The 23,264-nt window shown below is 44.8% G+C and overlaps 1 protein-coding gene across 12 annotated transcripts in view; it reads left to right on the forward strand.

Annotated features, from left to right (window-relative positions):
* The window catches only part of KIAA1217 (KIAA1217 ortholog), a 440,539-nt gene that overhangs the window by 80,785 nt on the left and 336,490 nt on the right, over window positions 1–23,264 (forward strand). For 5 of the 12 annotated variants that reach the window (XM_061126194.1, XM_061126196.1, XM_061126195.1 and 2 more), the window contains exons 1-2: window positions 6,055–6,208; window positions 16,996–17,279. In XM_061126194.1, the coding sequence (XP_060982177.1) occupies window positions 6,139–6,208; window positions 16,996–17,279 (354 nt within the window). In that variant the 5' untranslated portion in view covers window positions 6,055–6,138. Of the gene's footprint in view, window positions 1–6,045; window positions 6,209–16,995; window positions 17,280–23,264 lie in introns of those variants that run through there. The other 7 variants (XM_061126206.1, XM_061126207.1, XM_061126209.1 and 4 more) reach the window with 4 other exon arrangements.

Here is a 23,264-nt window from a genome sequence, read left to right on the forward strand (position 1 = left end):
CATCTCAGCGTCACATGCACACCTGTCAGCCCCCTTGGGGTGAACTGACAGGTCATGTATTTGCATTGACCCTTCCATTCTCTGCTGTCCATGTTTCTCTTACAAATAAAGTTTGTGGCTATTACTCACCAAAGCTGAGAACTGATGACAAAACTGAAAAAAAATTAAATGCTTTATTGAAATAAAGTCTAGTTCAGCATATGCTTGACATTAAAGCATATGGAGGCCATCAGTCCAGTTTCAAATGAGTTTCCCTGCCCTGGTCGGGAAGGCGAGGAGCTCTGACTTCTAGAGGTGGGGGGCAGAGGCTCAAGGTAGGGAGCAGTAAGGACCCCCCGACCCGCTTTGGGTTGCAGGAGGCAGGTCTAGACCCTGCTTTCTGCTGAATCAAGGTCATCTCCAGGGAGGACTCTCAGAGCCCCCACGCCTCACCCCTGTGCTGGACAGGTGTGACTTACTGGCCATGCCTCCCCCAGCTCACCTCTCAGGCTCTTTCCCCTACTGGCCAGTCGGAGCTCCTTTCCAGCATCTCTGATGGCTGGTCCCAGCCTCATCTGCTCAGGGAAGCCCTGCCCACCTGGAATGGTGCACGGTGGTGCAGAAGCAGCCCAGGGGCTAACACACGGTGCACACCTGGTCCTGGTGAGCAGAAATGACACAAGGCCTGAGGCCACGTGGCTTTACAGCAGTGCTGCCCGCACCCAACCCCAGTATTACCAGACCCAATGCTATGGTCGAGGGGAGAACGATTTTAGAAACCAAGTATGCACTCCCTTTTACGAACCCTGACTTGATTCTTCATTTCAGGAGAGCAAAAGGAGCTGGAATAATTGAGAGATCCCCTTGGGCAGTTGTGAGAAAAAAGGATAAAAGATCCTACATAGAGGGGAGGGATAAATTAGGATATTGGGATTGACATATACACACTACTATATATAAAATTGATAACTAATAAGGACCTACTGTGTAGTACAGGGAACTCTACTTAATGCTTTGTAATGACCTATATGGGAAAAGAATCTAAAAAATAATGGATATATGTATATGTATGGGCTTCCCTAGTGGCTCAGTTAAGTAAAGATTCCGCCTGCAAAATGTAGCAACTAAATCAACATCATCAAAACTGATTCACTTTGCTATACACCTGAAACTAATGCAACAATGTAAATCAACTATACTGCAATAATTAAAAAAAAAAAAAAAGATCCTAAATACTTAGCAAGTATAACAGGGCAAAGTTGTTCATCTGAAGAATGGGAGAGGCGAGTGGGGAGAAGGGAACCCCAGGATCCCAGCCTTCTGGCTCTGTGATTGTCTCCTGTAGTTCTCATTTCCCTTTCCACTCCCAAGAACTCACTGCTTTGAGGAAAGCCACGTGGACAAGCCCAAAGCAGATATAGGCCCGGGAAGTCTCTTTCCAGCAAGGCCTCACCAAATATTCCATATTGAAAGGGTTCATAACGGCACCCCTGGGAAAAGTGAGGCAGCCAGCAGGGCGCTTCCATCTGTGGACGTTCTCACATTCTGTGGATTCCACCCTGGAATTCTGTGGAATATGTTGGGGTTTAGATCGCTCTGGTAGAAAAGGCGCGAGCATCTACAAGTTGCAATTCTCACTTAAAAGCTGCCACCTAGGATCCAGACGGGGTCTGGCACCTCCCCACCATGGTGCATATAAGACAGAGTTGCTGCGGTGGTGTGTAGACAAGGTCTGTTCTCTCTAGTATCTACCAACTTAAAAGAGATAAAAAGAAACCCCTATAAACATGAACATCAATGGATTCTCTGGAAAAGAAAGCAAATCTGCTTAAAGCATTAACACACTGGATACAAGTGTGGCTCATATTTATATCCACATGAGGAATTTGTTACGATGTAGGGGAGGAAAGTTCCAGGACATTGCAATAGAGAGACGTGAGGGGGTTGGCGGGGGGAGGCTCTTGGCCACCTCACTTATCCTTGGCCAGCAGGGTCTTCTTGCAGCAATTAGGATTTTAAGAACTGTGAAGAAGATGGGTTATTCTCTGGAGAGAAGGTTGGAGCTATAAATGATGACCTGGTCGCATCTGTGTGATCTTTGTCCTAGATACAGAAAGGAAAACTCTGTTTTGATGACTGAATCATGCAGGATATTGTATTGTGGAATCTGTGTTTCCCGATGTGAAATTGTTGGTGGGGTTTGTAATAAAGAGATGACGTTCACACATTTAATTAACAAGTAAGTTTCTCTTGTGAGGTCTGTGTTGGAGAAATTATTATGTTCATTTCACATTTGGAAACCGCACGGTACGGAGGGCTTATCTTGAACTTAGGTAGCCATCTGTGCTGGCTTGCCAGGGACAGTCGTAGTTTCTGCATCTTGTCCTGTTGTCATTATTAATGGTGTCTCCTTTCCCTGTCACAAGTGCTCTGGTTTATATTTAAGTATACCGTCACCGTAGCCAGCTGACACACTGCTGGCAACAGGAGGGTTGAAGATCTTGCATTTCATTCACCAGATCATCCATTGAAGCAAATGTTTTCCCAGTTGTCAAAAGTCCTTTATTTCTGACTTGCAGAGTGACAGACAACAGCATGTCCTTTAGAAGAGAAGATGCATCCCACAACAGACCTGAGGTCTCTGGTTGAAACATTGTGGCTTGTTTTTCACTTTGTTTTGTTTGATTTTCACAGTTATGGAAACCTTGGAAGATTACATTTTATGACTTCAGCAAGCATTAATTATTTCTTTTGTGTCCCAATGTCATATCATTTTAAGTTATCCTGTTCTTAATAGGATTTAAAGTAAAACAGAAAAGAAAAAAATTGAAACATAGCAGCATGATTCCACGAATGCTTATTCTAGAGATTTTTTTTCTTGAAAAACTTACATGAAGAAAACTGACATGCTTTCCTCAGCCCTATAATTAAATATGCCTGCCCAAAAGTCATACACGATATTTATGATTTTTGTGATTAGTGTCCATCATGTTAATGCCTATTGAAATTGCATTATCACAACCAACAATGGGTTTGCTCTGGGTGCAAAATCACCATTTCTCCTTACATCACTAGTGTCTCATCAGCTATCTTTCTTTTTGAATGACACTTTTCTGTGTCTTAGCTCATTGTGAATCATGAATTGCCAACATATGGTGCCATTAACCAAGAAATCGTCTTGTACCTTTCCTGGTTAACCGAAATGGAGTTGAAAATACAGCCTGCTGGTAACTTTCTTGTAGGTCTTTATGTGTCTGTGGGAAAATTCACATTTCAAGTGCTTCCTGCTTTCTTTAGGCCTTTCACAACAAATTTCAAAGTCTGGCAGTAGGCAGGTTGGTTTGTCATAGCAATTTTTTTTTAACCCAGACATTAAATGAAGCCGAAAAGCTTCATGTACATCTAGTTCAAATAGTGTTTCTTCCAGAAAGAACATCCCACAGTAACAGCAATGACAATAATAGTATGTTTCATGAAGATCTGAATTACTAAGCTAATGGAGATTGCAGAAAAGGGTTACTGTTTGCCAGAGACCCCGCTCAGAGAAACTGACAATCAGCAAAAAGTTCTTAGCGAGGGCTTTGTGCGTTGGGGAGTGATGTAGAGAATAGTGCCGTGGCATTAACACAGAGCCTCTCCAAGTGTTTTTCAGTTCCTGTTCTCAAGGAGGAGGAACAAAGGGCCAGTACTAGTACAATAGCAGCTTTCCCCCATAGAACGATCAGAAAGTTTGACTACTCAAGAGAACGTGTTTTACCGTAAATATATATCTAGATTTCATGGTTCTTAATGATTTATGTTAAGTATCTTCATTGCTAAATGCCTTTTTCTTCTGTGCACTCCCTGAAGAATCTTGCTTCAAGGAATGTCTGCAGAGGCCAGAGTCAGCTTTGCTTGAGGGGGAGGGGAGGGTTACAGCCGCTGGGGCTGGGACACATAGTGACCCAAGGGGGTTCCTTGGGCTGCCAGGGAACTAAGCGGAGCGCAAGATGGGTGGGAGAGCCCCCATCTGGTTTATCTGAAATCGACAAGAGAGCTTATCTGCCCTTACACTTTCCAAACAGCCCCAGGCAAGCAGAATCTGCCTCTAAATGTGCATCTTTTGTGCCTGGGTTGAGCCAGTCTGGAAGAGCCCTGGGTAGGACTGGGTGCTACAGATTGTTGAGGACAGACCGCCATTGTAGGTGCCTTGCTGTCTCCTTCATCCTGGAGTTTTTGCCTTTGTACTGTGTCAAGAGACAGGCAGAAACTGCCAGGAACAGGCTCTCCACACACCAAATCAAGGTGGGTTGGTGTCACAGCCGCAAGCCCGGGGACATCTGGTTTAGGCTGACATCTGGAGCTGCCCTGCCATGCTCTCTCCTTCTACCCCGCCCCCATCCTTTCTGGCATTAATAATTTGAAGACAAATACTCAACAGCTAGACAAGGACCCAGATAATCTGGAGCTGGGGGCCTGAATTCAGATCCCTCCTTCAGGAACACTCTGAACCAAAGGAAATAACCAGGTTAAAAGGAGATTCGTCTGGCCTTTGCCATAGGCCACCAGGACAGAAAGTATGTATGATTAGTTCCTCCTTAAAGCAAGATTACCAGGTCAGCCTGTTGCAAAGTCACGAGGTCCTTGAGATATATGCCCAGGTCAACCCAATTGCCTGCCTTCAGTGCTACTGGGCTTGGCTTTAACTTTCTAGAAGATCCACCACATCTTATTGGGTTTCAAGAAAAATCCTTTTAGGAGTTGAGCGGATCTCTTCTTTCCTTCCTGATGTGATGACCTTGCACGATGACCTGATGTGACTTCCTGGCATGATGACCTTGTCCTTCATGGGCTTCCAAATCTTTTTTCTCTGAAATGGCCGAAATATGTCCCCCACATTGCCAAAGTACAAAGGTGACTCAAGGTCAGAATCTGGAGGGTAGGCCAGTCATTGTTCTGCACATAATCTTCATCTAAATTAATCTAAAACCTTGTCTGAATGATATGTAAACTGGGCCAAGTTATGGTCAGCAGGCTAACCATCAATCCTCCTTCCCCCCACCAAACGATGGGGCTCCTACAGATTAAAAGATCACCCTCTTGCTAGGCAGTGTGTGATTTGCCCATATCTGAAATAGCAGCGTGTACATTGCACAGCTTATGTACACTTTTTTTTTTCCTTTAATTTTTGTGGACACTGTGCCTCCTCTTTTCACTTTCTGGGAAATCGGCCAGTGTTTCAAGGACCGGGTAAAGAACAAAATAAATGTTTGTAGGTAGTTTCAAGGGAGAATGAGTATGCTGGATGCAACTCTGCCCATCCAAAGAAAAGCATTTGAAGTGCCTTTCTGATATTTTAATGAACTAGAGAGATTCAGAAGGTTGACTTTACTAGTTTACTTTTCAGATCTGTGATCAACGTGAGTGTGTTTATGTGTGTTGGGGAGGAGGAACTGTTCAGAAAGCGTAGGCAAAGGAGTGCAAACTTGAAAAAGTCCAGCTGAAGAGACTGAAACTGATTGTGTGCAAAGTCAGCTGTATCTCTCTGTTAATCAAGTTTTCTAAACGCTTGGTGAAGTGTTTACTTAAGAACCTTCAGCATATAACCTGTCCTTCTCGTTGCCCTTTTTAATAGGGATTTCACTGAAATTTGGAACGTTTCGCAGTCGGCTGTTCCTTTTTCAGGATATCAGCCTATTGGGGAGGCTGATTCTGTGAGATGAAAGAGACGGAGAACCGGCTTCCAGCAAAGGCTCCTGCCGGCGATCCCGGGCCATGTTTTCCTTCCCCGGCTGCGGAGTCGCCGCAGTTTGCCTCGGGGGGCCCGCGTGGGTCCCGGGCAGGACAGCGCATCACCTGTTGGGGCCTCGGGGAAGCGCGCGGCGCGGGGGCGGGCGGGGGGCCCAGCCCGCATTCCTCAGGGACCCGGCGGGCGGACAGACGGACGGACCCGGGGACGCGCGCGCGCGGAGGGACGCGGGAGGCCGGGCGCTGGAATGCAGTCTTCCTGGGCGAGAGAGACTTTGCACTGGAGTGGAGAGTAGTTTGGGGTGGGGTTTCGCACCGTCCCCTCCTCCCCACACCCCGGGCCCCTTTCCAGGCGCTTTCTGGAAGCGTTTTTTCAGAACGGCGCTCTGAAGTTTAAAGACCAGAGAGGAGCCTGGGCCGGAGGCAGGGACAATGGAAGAAAACGAAAGCCAGAAATGTGAGCCATGCCTTCCTTACTCAGCAGACAGCAGACAGATGCCGGGTAAGTAAGAGGCTCTCATTCAAAGATGGAGTTACGGTTCCGCGTGTGCCTCGCGGCTGGCTGCTGCTTTTTATAACTGCAGAGCGAGCTCCTGGCACAGAAAAGGCGTATTTCTTGGGGTGGTGCGTTTTCCCAACTGAGTGGAGAGCTGTAGGCTGGACTTTTTTTTTTTTTTTTATCTCTGGCAGGATTTTCTTAAGCAGCCAAAGAAGCGGCGGGGTGATGTTACACTGGTAGCCCCGTAAGCCGTCAGTATTTGCTAGATCTCCAGGCAGTGACAAATACATCGCCCAAAGCAGCTTTCCATGCTCACTGCTCCAGCCGCGGGAGAGAGGAGCTCTTTCTGGAAAGGTCTCTCGGGGACGGCAACACTTCCATTCATTGGTTGGGGGGATTCCACGAGGCACAGGCGTCGGAGGCAAGTTTGGTCGTATTTGAGAGTTAAATCGCAGAGTTTGGGGATGTTTTCTTTCTTTTTTTTTTTTTTTTCCGGATCGGAACAGCAGAGGAGCACTTGTCCATGCAGAGGAGAGATGAGACTGTGCGAATTTTCTGTATGCTTGAATTCAAAAGTTGGGAGCTGTTAAGACAGTTGTAATAGATTTTCTCTGAGCAGTTTCCCTTTGATTGTGTTTATAATAGACTTGTCTTTTCCGTAGGGAACTTCCAGAAGCTTATGTCGTTCCAAAGAAATTATGCAGTGGGGTTGGGTGGGGAAAGGGCTCCTCCGCTGGGCCGTCCAGTGTCTGACGTCTGTGACTCCGGAGCCTACCTTGCATGTAGTATCGCGAAGGCAGTGGGTTTGGACCCCGCACAATCCAGAACCCTCCCCGCCCCTACCTTCGCCCAGGTTCATCCAGGGGCCAGTTAATAGCCATGCTTTCGGGGCTGCAGTGCTGTGCGTGGGAGTAGCAACAATGCACAGGGGAAAAGGTGTGTGTTTTTTAAAAAGGCAAAAGGGAAGTCACACATGACTCATCCACACTGAAAATGCAAAACTAAGCCAGACAGAAGAAAATGCAATTAGAAGAGATAGACATTCCCCCCGGTGAAAGGCAGGAAACTAAGAGCTGTAAACCCTGGAGAGTCAGGACGCAGAGTCCTCCGCTTGCTAGCTGTGTTTGTGCTGTGAAAGCTGGACACTCTCCTTGGGGGCCCCTGGGCGGTGGGGCCCCCTCCCCAGCCTTGTTTGATAGACAGGGTCCTGCAGCAGGAATTCAACCTCTGGGCTTCTGCTGCATTAAAAAATACTCGGAATCTAGAAGCGCAGCAAGGGAGTGGAACTGATTTCAGAAACAATTTGCAAACAACCACAGCAGTTCAGAGACACTTCAGAGACTGAGATGGTGAGACTGATGCAGTGTGATCACCTTATTTCATTTATTCACTAAATATCAAGCATCTGTTCTGTGGGAGTCACTGTGTTAGCTTCTGGGGATCCAGCAATGAACAAAATAGATGAAAAGCCCTTGCCTTATATTCTAAGGGCCAGGTTTGGGGGAAGGGGAGTGGAGGTCAAAAACAATAAACAGATAAATAAAATAGCATGGTGGGGTTATATGGTGGGGTTGCCATATTTGGTAAACAAAAATAAAAGAGGCTCAGTTAAATTTGAATTTCAGGTAAAAAATAAAAATTTTTTAGTATAAGTATATCCCATGCAGTATTTGGGATACACTTAGGCTAAAAATTATTCGTTATTTATCTGAAGTTGAAATTTAACTGGGCATCTTACATTTTATCTAGTAAGTTTATTAAACTGTGGGGGAAAAATAAGGCAGGGAAAGAGAATATTGAATATGGGGGGAACAGGGGTGAAACCGTAGTAGGGTTGTTAGAGACGGCCTCACTACTGTGATGGAGGAGGGAGTGGCAACCCATTCTGGTGTTCTTGCCTGGAGAATCCCCATGGACAGAGGAGCCTGGCGGGCCACAGTCCATGGGGTCTCAAAGAGTCGGACTGACTGAGCAACTAAGCACTGCTGTGATACTTGAAGGGACATCAGAAAGAAGTGAGGGAGGGAACAAAAAGGGCATTTTCAAAGAACAACATGGGGGAAAGGATGGATAGAAAAGAGGTTAAGAGAATTCTAGGCCCTGTCGGGTAGGGCCTCTGATAGTACAGTAAGGACTTTGGCTTTTATTTCAAGGGAGGTGGGAGCTGCTGGCGGGTCTGAGAGGTTTCTTCAGGGGTAGTCCTGGGTGCTCTACTGAGAATCACCCGAGTGGGGTTGGGGGCAGAGCAGGGAGCCCAGTTAGGAAGCTTCCAAAGTAAACCAGTCACCAGCTTGGATCAGCAGGTAGGGGAGGAGAACAGGTGGTTGTAAGAAGGCAGACTTTAGATATATATTGAGGATGAAACTGAATTTGCCAAGGGATTGGATACAGGATGTAAGAGAGACAGAGGAGTCAGAGATGACTTCAGAAATTTTGGTCTGTGCTTCTGGGGAGTCATCATTAACCTGAAGGGGAAAGTGTTGGAGAGGAGTAGCGGAGAGGGTGTTTGTGACTTGGAAGTGGAGAGCAGAAAATATTTTGGCTATGGTAGGATCTGGAAGCTTATCAGGCATCTAAGTGAAGATGTTGATTGCAATTTGGATATTTGTGGCTGGAATTTAGCAGAGGGGACCCAGGATTGTTAGAGATGGTCCAGGATTGGATCTGTGTGCAGAAGAAGGCTAGAAAGGTGGCTGGGGAGTGCATGAAAGGGGGCTAAGAATTCAGGTTAGATTTCTAAGATCCCCACTGAGTCCTGGGTGAAAATGATGCTGTGAAGGAGTGTGGCCTCTTCTCCAGTTCTTCGATATGCAAGAGGACCATGCAAAGGAGGCCAGCCTCTGATGGCTGCATCACCCATGATTCCTTGCGGGCTTGATCATATTTGGCATTGTAATAATACCAGTGAGAGTGTGATATTCGAGGGCAAAGACCATGACTTCTTTGTCTTCACATCCCCAGAACCTAACAGAGCACCAGGCATGAGACAGCGATCAATAAATAGGTGCTGAACAAAAAGCTAATTATACCACCCTAGGGCTTTGAGTTTATCAATCTACAGATAGATAAGGATCTGTTGGGTGATCGTGTAACTTGTTCAAACTGAGACAGTTTTGAGAGTGAAAGGGACCACTCTAAATAATTTCAGTGGGACAACAGTTGTAACCCAGAACTGTTTTGGCAACTGGGCATATGGTCACCTTGAGAAGAATTCTTATCGATGATGCTCCCATGCTCCCAGGGCTGAACCGTCAGCTGCTGGGTAGTAAACAGTGTGAAGTGCAGAGAGGTGCTTAGTAATTAATTGGTTGAATTTGAATCTAACTATATCATGCTTTTTTTTTTTTTTTTGGCCGTGTGCCGTGTGAGATATTAGTTTCCCAGTCAAGGATGGAAACTGTCCCCTGCAGAGGCAGCACTGAGTCCTAACCACTGGAGCACCAGGGAAGTCCAATATCTTGCTTCTTTTGAAGGCCCCTGGGCTCCCCAGAGTGGTCCTTAGGATGCCCATGTCCACCCATAGCAGTCCTGAGGCGACTGCTTTCGGTCTGGCCCCAAAGTCTTGAAACCCCTGTGCGGGTGTGTCAGCCACCTGCTTGCGTCTACCACCCCTGATTCACTGGGGTCTTAAGATACTAGTATTCACGGTGGTAGAAATCATTTCACAGTATGTAAGTATCAAATCAATATATTATATACCTTAAAATCAAATAAGATTACATGTCAGTTACATCTCAGTGAAGCCGGAAAAAAAAATCATATTGGCAGCCTTGCAGAGTACAGCCCTGGCAGGGGAGGTAGGGGGGGTGGAGGGGTTCCCGGGGGTCCCTAGACATTCTGGTCTTTGCTCCAAGGCATCCTCTAAAATTGCCCATCAGTTTCTGTCCCTTATCCTGTTTTAACCTTCAAAGCACTTACCAGTCAGTTCAGTTCAGTCGTTCAGTTGTGTCTGACTCTTTGCAACCCCATGGACTGCAGTACGCCAGGCTTCCCTGTCCATCACCAATTCCCAGAGCTTGCTAAAACTCATGTCCATCGAGTCGGTGATGCCATCCATCTCATCCTCTGTCGTTCCCATCTCCTCCTTCCTTTAATCTTTCCCAGCATCAGGGTCTTTTCCAATGAGTCAGTTCTTTGCAACAGGTGGCCAAAGTATTGGAGTTTCAGCTTTCAGCATCAGTCCTTCCAATGAATATTCAGGACTGATCTTTAGGATGGACTGGTTTCATCTTCTTGCAGTCCAAGGGACTCTCAAGAGTCTTCTCCAACACCGCACTGATTCTTCAAAAAGCATTGATTCTTCAAAAGCATTGATTCTTTGGTGCTCAACTTTCTTCATAGTCCAACTCTCACATCCATACATGACCATTGGAAAAACGATAGCTTTGACATTCATGTTACATATTATCTGTTTGTTGTCTGCCTCCTTAATTATAATGTGCCTCCCCTATGAGGGAAGGGAATTAAGTCTACTCTGATCACCACTTCACTACACTTCCTAACTCCTTTCAATGTACAGGGCAGGCACTGAATAAATACTTGCAAAAAAATAAGTCAATCAGCAAACCAACCATTGAGACAAGAATGCTCTTCTGGATAGGGGAGGGGCTGTTCCTGTTTTGTGTAAAATCTCTAGCAAAAACCTCTTTTATTTACTTTTGTAAGATTTTTTAGAGGAATCTACATAATGGCCTGGTTTCAGCTGTTCATTTTTGTGCCAGTGTGTCTCCGGTGGTGATCTTTATGATACTAACAAGGGAGCTGGAAAAAATGGAGGAACTTTGTGCGTCCCAACAGTATATGTGATACGTAGGAGTCAGATAACCTGATTGCTGTAATGTCTGTGGTTTAGCGTAATCAAGGTTAATTTTTGCTTTGAACAGTGGAATGTGGACATTCCTGGCCAAGTGTATCGGGGTGGTTTACCTCCAGGTGACCGTGGGACCCAAGTCGTTCAAAGGACGTCTCGTTATGATGACAGTTCCCCAGGGTCTTGAAGGTTTCTGCTGGAGCTTTTGCACTTACCTGGCCAAAGGGGAAAGAAGAAAGGGAAGGAAAGAGGACTCGGGAGGTCAGGGGCCCACATAGTTTCTTCCCACGTTGCATTGAGCGGAATTAGAACAAGACCCCAACTAGATGAAGGGACTGAAAAACCTGATTTTCTTGTGTGTGCACAGAAGGATGTTCTGGTTTAAATACACGGACATACCTGTGACTGCTGTCATGGTCGATCGGAATGCATTGCACAGCCAGACAAAACTGTAGCTCTCCATGATGCTCTAATGCAAGAGAGCATCCCAACACAGTCTAGAAAGCGCCACCCTAGAGACAGCTGACCAGGAGCCACTATGAAGGAGTGGGGGACTCCTTCCCTGGGAGGACAGGATCCTCCTAATCTGATCCAGGAGTGAAGTCTCAGGAAGGCCATCTGCCCTGTTCTTGGCTCTCAAATGGCAAGCAGGCATGGAACGCGGGAACAGTGCCAGGTCCAGATCCTGGGTTGCAGGTCAGCTGACCCAGCCCAGGCACCCTGAGTGAGGGCAGCGAAGCCGATCTCGGCAGCTCCTGTGGTCTCTTGCCTGCAGGATAATTTGTTCTGTGGGTGTCTTCCTTGGGGTGACCTGTCTTCCATAGTCCTCTGCCTGCCTGGTCCCTGCCCCTCCACAGCCCCCCACTTTCTACTTTTCCTTTCCAGAAGTCTCCATCCCAGCCAGGAAGCCCTTTGAAACTCGGAAGTCTCTCTCTGGCACTTGTGTACTCTCGACGCCCCACTCCTGCTCTGGGGAAGGTTGCTGGGGACCATTCTCCCCTGGAAGCTCCCATTTTGCTCTTTGCCCTGCGGGAGGGGTTGCTCTGGGCCAAAAGAGGCTGGGAGGGGCAGGAAGGGGAAAACTGGAAACCTTGTCTTCAGACTCCAGCTTCATTATTTGTTTGACACTGATTCCCAAAATAGCAAACAGCCCGACACACCCAGGCTCAAATGTTAGCACCAAAGTGCCTTCCAGACAAGGGCCAGAACTGAGCTTCTGCTTCCAAGCCTCGGGCAGTGTGTCTGCATGGACAGTGGAGTTGGTGAGACTCCACTGGCTGTGGAATTGTGACTCCATGTCCTCCCGGCTCCCCTTTGATTGTTTCTTCCTCAACTAAAATGTCCTGTTCTCCCCCAATGGCCGGAATGGGAGAGCCGTCTCCTCTGCCTCGGGCGTGGGAGTCAATCGCTTCCAAGAACTGCGTCTCATAGAGGAAAAAGCTCCAGTGCCCCCTCCAGGGTCACGGTAGATGGGAATGGGTTGTACAGCCCATTGTGTGGGAGTCGAACAGCTGGGTTGTACAGCTTTGTGCGGGAGCCGCATCGGTTTGTTGCGGGTGCTGTGAAAGTGGAGCTGGGTGATCTGTGAGCAGGTGGGATCCAGAGCTCGGTGAGCTGCCAGGCAGGCAGGTGAGGCTGAGGGAGGCAGTGGGTCCCCAGGGCAATGAGAAGCCAGTGCATTTAGCCACTGGGGCATCTACTGTCTGTTTCTGCTGTCCTGCACATTGCATTAAACCTCGTTAAGCACCTGGAGACAGTTTAGAAGAATCCACGAGATGGTAAAAAATGGAAAAGTAACCTAAGGTGGGGGGCTTCCCAGGTGGCACTAGTGGTAGAGAACCCACCTGCCAGTGCAGGAGACGCAGGTTTGGTCCCTGGTTTGGAAAGATCCCCCTGCAGAAGGAAATAGCAACCCAGTCTAGTATTCTTGCCTGGAGAGTCCCATGGACAGAGTAGCCTGGCGGGCTACAGACCATGTGGTTGTATAGAGCGGAACACAACTGCGCGACTTCGCACACAACCTAGGATGGACGTGACCTCCTTAGTGCCAGGTGTGAAAAGGGTTGTGGTTGGAGGGTCAGCGAGGTGGGGCTGCTCCAAGGTGGATGTTGACAGATGACCCTGAACTCCAACTCTCTCCCTCCTTCCTCCTTTCCCAATTTACTTCAAAGAACGTGGGAAAGTTTTCAGTCTCCAAGGGGCTGCTGTTCTGGCTGTCTTGACCTCTTCTGAGGATCCTGAGATGAAATAGGATAGTTCTTGTGAGTTCCTGTGGCAGAGCAAGGCCCAGTACAACTTTCTGCCCTTGTTGGTAGTTGAGGAACGTGAGTGTGTGTCCTCCTGGGTGGATGTGTATGTTTGTGTGTTACGTCCATGTGAAGAAATCACCTTTTCAGAGATTCCATTTTGCTAGTTAATCTAGCTGTCCAGGATAACTTTTAAAATATATTATTTTCATGATGTCACAAGTAATCAAGGGAATTCCCTGGCAATCCAGTGGTTAGGATTCTGCCATTCCACTGCAGGGGGCACAGGTTTGATTCCTGATCAGGGAACTGAGATCCTGAGTGTCACGCTGCACAGCCCCCGCCCCCCCTCAAAAGAAAGTAATTGTAAAAATCCATTTAGAAGTCAACTCTGTTATATCAAGTACTCAAAAATTTGACTAATGCAAAACTCGTATACACACACTTAAAAGCATGAGTTTAAATCTTTGCAGATTGCCCACATATTTCCCAACCTGAGGTGCGACATTTTCCACACCTGTCTTTATTCAATAGCTCCTGTTACCTCTGTGTCTTTAGAGAAGAGACCACAAACAAGGTAGCCATCACCAGAGGAATGGGTTGCCATTTCCTCCTCCCGGGGATCTTCCCCACCCAGAGATCGAACCTGCGTCTCCTGCAGCGGCAGGCAGATTCTATACCATTGAGCCACCAGGGAAGCCCCTATATGATAAGAAGGTAGAGTAAATAAGTGGAATTAATCTCCCCAAGTCTGGTTTTTTTTTTTCCCCCAACTTACTCAGACGTATTTATTGGATCCTTACTAATGATTTTTTGGGGCTTTCCTGATGGCTCAGTGGTAAAGAACCCTGCCAATTCAGGAGATGAGGGTTCAGTCCCCAGGTCAGGAAAAGTCCCTGGAGAAGGAAATGGCAACCCACTCTAGTATTCTTGCCTGGGAAATCTCATGGACAGAGGAGCCGTGGCAGGGTGAGGGGGGCGGTTGTGGAGGGCGAGTGGCATGGCGTGCTACAGTCCATGGCAGTCACAAAAGAGTTGGACATGACTTAGTGACCAAACAACAACTAATGATTAGCATGGGTTGGGTGCTAAGAGAAATTCAAAAGAAAACACATGCATGAAAACTCATAATAGTGACAGTCAACTTCTCACAGTTTTTTTTATTGGTCCTCAGTATTGGTAACGCAAGTAGTATTATTGAGCTCTCCATTTTGTAGGTAGGGAATCAAGACAGAGATCTGACAGTAGTAGATGGCTTGACTGAAACCATATATATAGTAAAGAGTGGAGGAGGGCTAGAACTCAGGGCTTTTAATTCTTACCATCATCCCTTCCCTGCCTGAAAAAGACTTCACTCAGTAATTGTGTATAACTTGAGGGACTCCCATGCTGAAGGCGATTTTCAGTGGACGATTTCTCCTGTCATCTTTGGAGGAAAAGGAAACAGTTTTCACCCATTCTTCCAGATGTCAGTTCCATGATTTCAGGAGTGATTTGGGCTTCTCTCATTTCATGCTGGGTCTGAGACTTTTTATTTTATTTATTTAAAAAATTTTTACTGGAGGATAATTGCTATACAGTGTTGTGTTAGTTTCTGCTTTGCAACCAAGTGAGTTAGCAATATGTATACATATATCCCCTCCCTCTTGGACCTCCTTTCTACGCCCCCACCCCATCCCACCCCATCCCACCCCTCTAGGTCATCACAGAGCATCAGGCTGGGCTCTCTGGGCTATACAGTAGCTTCCCACTAGCTATCTGTTTTACACATGGTAATATATATATGTCAGTGCTAACTTCCCAGTTCATCCCACCCTCTCCTTCCCCTGTGCCAAGCCCACATGTTCATTCTCTATTTCTGCCTCCCAGAGCCTTTTTCTTTATTTTTTCAATATCTTTTAAACCAGTAGTTCTATCTTCTCCCCCTTCTAAAGGTACTGTTGAAGTTAATGAATAGTAGAATGAACTAATTGGGCTGTTTTTTCCTTCTCTTTCCTCATCAGTGTCTGATGGTCTGATGGAGATGCTATAATTAGCCATGTAATGAGAAGTGAAGGATAAACAAGAAGAATTACTCCCAGAACACTCACTTAGGGGTGAAAAACTGGAGCAGGGAAATGAGCCCACGTTTACAATATTTTCTGTGTCTAACCAACAGGTGTTGCACCTACAGTTCTAGGTGTAGGTATTTCTAGGTAAAGAAGCAGAGAAGGCAATTGGCAATCCACTCCGGTACTCTTGCCTGGAAAATCCCATGGATAGAGGAGCCTGGTAGGCTGCAGTCCATGGGGTCGCTATGAGTCGGACATGACTGAGCAACTTCACTTTCACTTTTCACTTTCATGCATTGGAGAAGGAAATGGCAACCCACTCCAGTGTTCTGGCCTGGAGAATCCCAGGGACGGGGGAGCCTGGTGGGCTGCCGTCTATGGGGTCGCACAGAGTCGGACACGACTGAAGCAACTTAGCGGCAGCAGCAGGTAAAGAAGAGAAAAACCGTGTTGATGGCACTGGCTTTGGAGGAGCTGGTTTATGTATGAACTCTGAACACTTGTTGGTTTATGTCACAGGCATCAAGTTTTAGTTCTTGGGACTTCACTGGTGGTCCAGTGGTTAGGATTTCACCTTCCAGTGCAGAGGGTACAGGTTCTATCCCTGATCGGGAAGCTAAGATCCCCACATGCCTCATGGCCCAAAATCCAGAACATAAACAGCAGAAGCAATACTATAACAAATTCAATAAAGACTTAAAAAAAAATTAGTTCTCTGAGACTCTGCTCTAGAACTCTTAAATACTGGATGTATTTTCTGTACTTAACTTTTGAAGATAAATAATTAGCAATTACCCTCTTAAATTGGAAATTTATTTTTAAAAATAATTTAGAGTATATTTATAATAATAAATGTTTTAAAAATAAAAAACTAGAGACTTCCCTGTAAGTACAGTGGTTAAGTCTCCACGCTTCAATTGCAGGGGTTGTAGGTTTGATTCCTGGTCAGGGAACTAAGATTTAAATTTGCATATCTAATACCAGTTCAGCCATGCTTAATTTATTAATGAAAAGAGTGAGGCTGAGAGAGGTCTCATCGTTTGTCCTTAATCTAGGCTTGAAGGCAGGATCCCTGCCTTCAGATTATAAAATTGTAAGAAGTTCTGTCACTAGGATGAAACTATGTTTAAAAAGAAAGAAATAACCATAATCACTGAAGTTAACTTTTCCATAATTACAGATGAGGGTGAATGGTAACCCAGGTTGTGTTACATTGTTAGTCACTCAGTCCTGTCCGACTCTTTGTGACTCCATGAACTGTAGCCTGCCAGGCTACTCTGTCCATGGGCTTTCCCAAGCAAGAATGAATGCTGGAGTGGGTTGCCATTCCTTTCTCCAGGAGATCTTGCCTACAAACTGGTCTGACCAGGTGTTTTGGTTTTGAATAACCTCAGGGAAAGAGAAATTGTAGAATTTTTTTTTTCTTTTTTACTGCAATATCTTTATTTCTAAAGTGCAGTTTTTCATATTTCTTTTAGTTGTTGATTTACCCTCTTTCCTGCTGCTATGTAGGTACACGCACACGTGTGCACACGTGTACACACACGTACACACACACACACACACATATCTGCTAAGTTACACTCATACATTAGCAGCTGCCACAAACTCACTTGGTGTCCTGTAAATGAGATTTCCAGTGTGAAATCTTTAGTTGTGAGCTGTATCTTTTCTGTTTCTCAGAACAAGGAAAGAGCAACCTGCAGGTGACATCCTTAGAAGATGCAGAATGTCGCAGAACCAAGGAACGTCTTTCTAATGGGAACAGCCGTGTTTCAGCTTCCAAATCTTCCCGCAACATCCCAAGGAGACACACTCTAGGTGGGCCTAGAAGTTCCAAAGAAATCCTGGGAATGCAAACGTCGGAGATGGACCGGAAGAGAGAAGCTTTCCTGGAACATCTGAAGCAGAAATATCCGCATCATGCCACCGCCATCATGGGCCACCAGGAGAGGCTGAGAGACCAGGTACAAATATCGTGCCATTTTCACTTGGCCGAGCTCATTCTTTGTTTTTTTAATTCCGTTTTCTCCCAATTTTATTGAGATATAATTGGCCTACAACACTGTATGTTTAAAGTATACAGAATAATGATTTGATTTCTATTCATCATAAAATGATTATCACAGAAAATTTAGTGAACATCCATCATCTCATTTAGATACAAAATGAAAGAAATAAAAAACAACTTTTTCTTTCCTGTGATGAGAACTCTTAAGATTTACTCTCCTCACAGCTTTCTTGTGTAACATTCAGCAGTGTTATTATATTTGTCATGTTTACTTATGTCCCTTGTACTTATTTCTAACTGGAAGTTGGTGCCTTTTGCCCGCCTTCATCTGGTTCTCCTTCCCTGTGCAAAGCTCATTCTTTAATGAACATGAGGGAAAGCACAGTAACCTTCAGGTTAAAGGGGAAAAAACCAGTTGACTGGATTGTGCCCACTGCTGGATAGTCCCAGATCTCTTTGTCGGCTTGGGGAGAGGAGGCAGATTGCAGAAAAGATCTGACCTGAAGGCTCAGCCTTCTTTAGCAACAACAGTAAGAGAACAGAAGTGAGAGAAGAGAGACCAGAGAATGTGCAGTTCCCCTATAAGAACGTCCCAGGTTCAACCACAAATATATCTAAAATGCAGGCAACACAAAAGTATATCTTACCTGAGTAAAGCATGGTATCAGCTAATGCCCACCCCCTTCACTGAGTGCTTGGCACAGTGAAAGAATGAGTGCATGAATGAATGAATATAAATACTTTTTCGGGCTAAAACAGAGCACACAGACAGATAGACTTGTGACAAACCCCTTTACCTTAAGAAGCTGACGTTAGGGTCTTGTTTTCTGTTCTTTTTTCTTATCAGAGATGTTTTTCTTCTGCACACTTGGCTTTCTGCTGTCAGCAGCTGCCTGTTTTCTCAGGTTATCTTGACAGCCACACAGCTATCACTCCACAGTGGCTCAGGGTGTTTTTGTTTCTTGACTGTGTGCAATTACTTTTCAGGGGATGGCATGGGTTTAGGGTCACAGGAGATGGGAGCTCCTCTGTAGCCCACAGATTGGTGTCTCCGTCTGAGGATGGAGACCACGGTAATGGAAGTGGAGAACATTTAGCAATACTTGTGGTCAGGGGTGAGAGCAGGCAGGTATTGATTTTGACACTCCAGGTAGAGACAAGTTCTGTGTTTTTAACTCTGCTCTCTTGCCAGTTACGAAAGTGATGTCTAACTCAGCTTTTTATCATCTGTGGGAATGGTGGTTGCTGTCGGCCTCAGTTCTTTACACTTTAAGCTCAGTTCATTTGAACCTTTAAATGAAACCTCTCTTTTATGAAATCTTTATCAGAGTGCCTAAAACATGTGAAATATGCCTTATGAACTGTATGTTGACATACATGTTCACATCCCAAGAGGCAGTAGGCCCAGAAGAAGAGAAATAAGAATCTGGGTTGATGTGGAGAGGAGCAGATGAATTCTTCACACAGAAGAGGATGGCTGTCTTCAAGTGTATATGGAGAATGCCCCTATATTCTTTTATTTCTATTTATCATTTATGTAACCTCCCTCTCCCAGTTTTATTGAGATATAATTGACTGAAAATAAAAATATCCCTATTTTCAACTGATAGTTGGGTCACTGTCCATTTAATTAATGGAATTTGTGCCTCTCTCTGTGTCTTAATATGTGAGGCATCATGCTTTATCCAGTGCTGTTCAGATTGAGGAAACTCAGGGAAGTTATGGTTATACAGTTTACTAAGGAAAAGCTAGAATTTGAATTCAGTGAAGTCTGAATCCATGTTTATTCCTCTGGTCTATAAGTTGCAGACCATTGCCTGTAGAGCAGGCAGTGTGGTCTCTGTATGCGGTATTAGGGATATGGTGAGGGAGTGTGTGTGTCTGAGACTATAGGGATGGGAGCCTGGGTAAAGGAGGCTGGAAAGTTGATTATGTGTTGAGTGAGGAAGGCTGATATATATATTTTTAATTAAAATATTATTTTTCTGAGATATATAGAAATTATCCTGTCAACAATGGTATATTTTTCATTAAAAAATTTCAGTTATTACTGTACTATTATTATTTGTGATGTCATAATTCTCTCTCCTACCATGATGATGATGGCTTTGGGGAAAGTTGTTACATGGTGATCCTAAAACTAACCAGAAGGTTGTAAAGGGCGATGGAATGGTGTCAGAAGACAGGGAGTACTGAATTTGGCCGAGTGGCCTCAGGCTCCAACCTCCTGTCTCTTGCATCTCTGTCATAACGTAGTCTGGCCTCGGATGGTCAGTTGCCCCTTTGCTGGGTAATTCAGGATGAATTCTTGTGTTTTCCAAGCTGACCGTCTGTTTTCTATGCTTGGATCTTTGTATATATTTTTCCTTCTGCTGCTGAGTTGCAAAGGAATCTTAATCAGCATTGTAAACATTAGAGATAAGCGTAGGTGATGATTTAGGAAGTTCCTGTAGACAGCACTTCAACTTCTGTCCTTTTCATTCTTTTTCTCCTATCGCCCATTTCCTCTCTCCTGTCCTCTTCTCCAAGACACCCTTTGTTCCTCTCAGATCTTGTGACTGTGGATTATTCCAGGCTTCCTTTACAGGAAGATCACATGACCAGCCTCAAGGTGAAAGGCAAATATCACAAGTCTGATGGACTTTCCAGATATGGAGGTCGTAACCACCAGACACTCTAGGGGTGGCTGTTTCCTTGGTTGTTTTCCAGAAAAGTGGCCTTAGTGAGAAGAGTGCCAATGGAAGAAATCAAAAATAACATGATGAAAATGCTGTATCCAGAACTTTTCAAGAAATGTCTCCGTGCTAAGGGAATTCAGGTTCTAATTCCTTGGTATCCAACATAAGGAGAATCAGAGCACACCTTATGTTTTTATTTTTTTTAATTGGAGAATTATTGCTTTACAGTGTCGTGTATGAGTTTCTGCTCTACAACAATGTGAATCCGCTATAGGTATACATACATCCCCTCCCTCCTAAGCCTCCCGTTAAACGCCGCCCCCATCCCACTGCCTTAGGTCATCACAGACATCAGGCGGAGAGCGCGACACCTTATGTTTTGACATGTGCATTCAAACCCTTGGAAGATTCATGGTTGAAATTTATATTTGAGTCTTTGAAAACAAGTCAGTCAAGAATTTTCTTCAGTCTAAATGACTGAAAGGCAAAAAGGTTTTCTTTACTCTCTTCTGTGATCTTCAAAAAAATGGCACATGTCACCATTGCAGCACGGTGCTTATGTGCATGATGGAATCTTTACCCACTCACTCCTGGGGGGCAACCAGGCTGTGAAGCTGCGTCATCCGGCCGCTAAGGGGGTGGCTCTGGGGTCAGGCAGGACTGGGTTGGAATCTAGTCTTCACCATATGCTGGTTAAAAGATTTGAAGCTAATGACTTAATCTTCCTGTTCCAGTCAAGGGAAAGATAATAACTCTATCATGGAGTATTGAGAAAGGAAATGATGGATTTTCTTCCTGTTTCAGTGGCAACTCTTAGCATTCCAGTATTCTTTTTAAAAATACTTTTATTTACTTTTTTAGCTATGCTGGGTCTTAGTTGCGGCACAAGGGATCTTTAATTGCAGCTTGTGAGATCTGGTTCCCTGACCAGGGATCAAACCCAGGTCTCCTGCATTGGGAGCACAGTGTCTTAGCCAGTGGACCACCAGAGAAGTCCCAGCATCACAATATTCTGATTCCTGGGGACCAAAAGAAGAGGCTCAGAGGCTCTTATTTTCAAATTAGTGTTTAAAGTCATTTCACTGTTTTACCAACATATATTTGAGTACTTGAAGTAATTTTTCCCATTTGTCAGAACACAATGTTATTATATTTCTGAAACCTGAATATATTTTTCCTTAATCAAGAGCTTCAAATTTGGATTTCTTTCACTTATTCATCCCATATATAATTTATTTATTTGGCACCTACCACGGAAAAGGCATTGTGAGAAATACAGATGATGAGGCTTGGCCCATGCCTCCAAGTCAGCAAAAGAAATAAGGCATTCATGGACAGAGATTAATCCTTCCAAATCCAGCCCAGTGTCACACCTGCTGAGCTGCTCGTAGCATCCTGCAGTACCTGTATTGTAGCATCGAATCATACCTTCATTGTACTTTTCTTTATGTTTCATTCTCCCATCTACAGTATGCTTTTAAAGAGCCTTGTCTGAATCACCTTTGCAAAGTCAGCATTTAAGGGAGTGCACAACCGAAATTAGGCACGATCAATTTTTGTTAAATGAATAAGGTGAATATTTCTAATACAATTGGAATGTGATAGGTACCATTTGTTTGGTAAACATAGAGGAATGGGGAATCCAAGGCTTAAAAGATTGATGGCAGCTTGAAATCAGAAGGGATTGAGGCTAAGAAGCTAAAGGAAGGCTAAGTAATTTCCCTCCCGTCAAGAAGCCAGCAGGTCAAGCAAGGTCCAAATTTCCCAAGTCTGTGAGCTTTCCACTTGTTATTGACCTTGGTGTTTTCTCCCTCTGCCTGTAATTTTTCTAAAATTTTGATAACAACTTATGTAGCTCACAGTGGATCAGGTAATAGAGACATTGTGTTGCCATTTCTTTTAAAAAAATAAATTGTATTCAATTCCTGAGCATATGAGATAACCACAGAAAATAGATTCCTATACATATTTTACCTAGAAGGAAAGTTACTTTTTCAGAATAGCTCTGAGTTCAGAAAGGTCTGTACTTTAGCCATCTCTCATGGTCATGGTCACTGTGTCAGTCTACAGTTTGGAAATGGTCTTCTTTCATGTCTTTTCTAGTGAAGAAAGAGATATCCAACTGGCCTCACACTTGCAGAATCCAGCTGTCCACTCCTAGTCTCAGAAACCATTCTGAAAATAGTTTTTTTGCCCTTATTTCCAGTTACCCACAGAATTTCTATTTAACTAACTAGGTAAAGAGTACCTGCTCTGTGGTTAAAATTAGTTTGTGTATTCTTATATCTAATGTGATCAAATCTTAGGAGAAAAGAGGAACGCAGTAGGCCCTCCTTATTTGGGGGTTTTGCATCCTGGATTCAACCAAGATGATAGAAAATATTGGGAAAGAAAAATTCCAAAAAAGGAAAACTTAAATTTGCTGAGTTCTGGCAACTATTTATATAGCCTTTCCTTTGTATTTACAACTTTTTATATAGCATGTCTATTGTATTAGTATTGCAAGTGACCTAGAGATGATTTACAGTGTATGGAGGGTGTGCATGGATTATATGCTAGTACTACCCCTTTTTATAGAAGAGACTTGAGCATACTTGGATTTTGTTATCCCAGGGAGTCCTGGAACCAATCCCCCATGGCTATGAGGGACTATTGTACATTTTAACCTAAAAGTCTGTTGTGTTCTTCCATTCAGAATAAAGAGTGAGCAAGCTATAAAGGTTAGTTTCCTTTTACATGAGCATTGTGGAGAGTTAAAATAAGGAGATAACATGAACAGTGAGACTGTCTGAAAATGGGGTCCTTAAGACCGGGAAGCATTTTGTCTGGCCTTGTTGCTCTCTGAGTGTCCCTCAGATCTCACTGAAGACTGAAGGCAGGGGGAGAAGAGAACAACAGAGGATGAGATGGTTAGATGGCATCACCAACTCAATGGACATGAGTTTGAGCAAACTCCAATAGATGGTGATGGACAGAGACGACTGGCATGCTGCAGTCCATGGCGTCGCAAAGAGTCGGACATGCCTGAGCGACTAAACAACAGACCTCACTCGTGTCTCTAGTGTCTGCATGGAAGTGGCACTAGAGCTGTGTTCTCAGTACCCAGTGAGTCTGGGGCCACTTACCAGTGTCTGCTGTAGTCCAGGGTGTCTGGAGCCTGAATGTAACTATGCTGCCAGCAATGGAAGTGAAGAAAAAGAAAATATCTGTCAGCCTGTTTACTCATAAACATCTCAAGTTCTGGTTCATTCTAGCCAATTTTC

Source organism: Dama dama, chromosome 23 (genome assembly GCF_033118175.1).
Source record: "Dama dama isolate Ldn47 chromosome 23, ASM3311817v1, whole genome shotgun sequence".
In the NCBI taxonomy this organism is placed as follows: domain Eukaryota; kingdom Metazoa; phylum Chordata; class Mammalia; order Artiodactyla; family Cervidae; genus Dama; species Dama dama.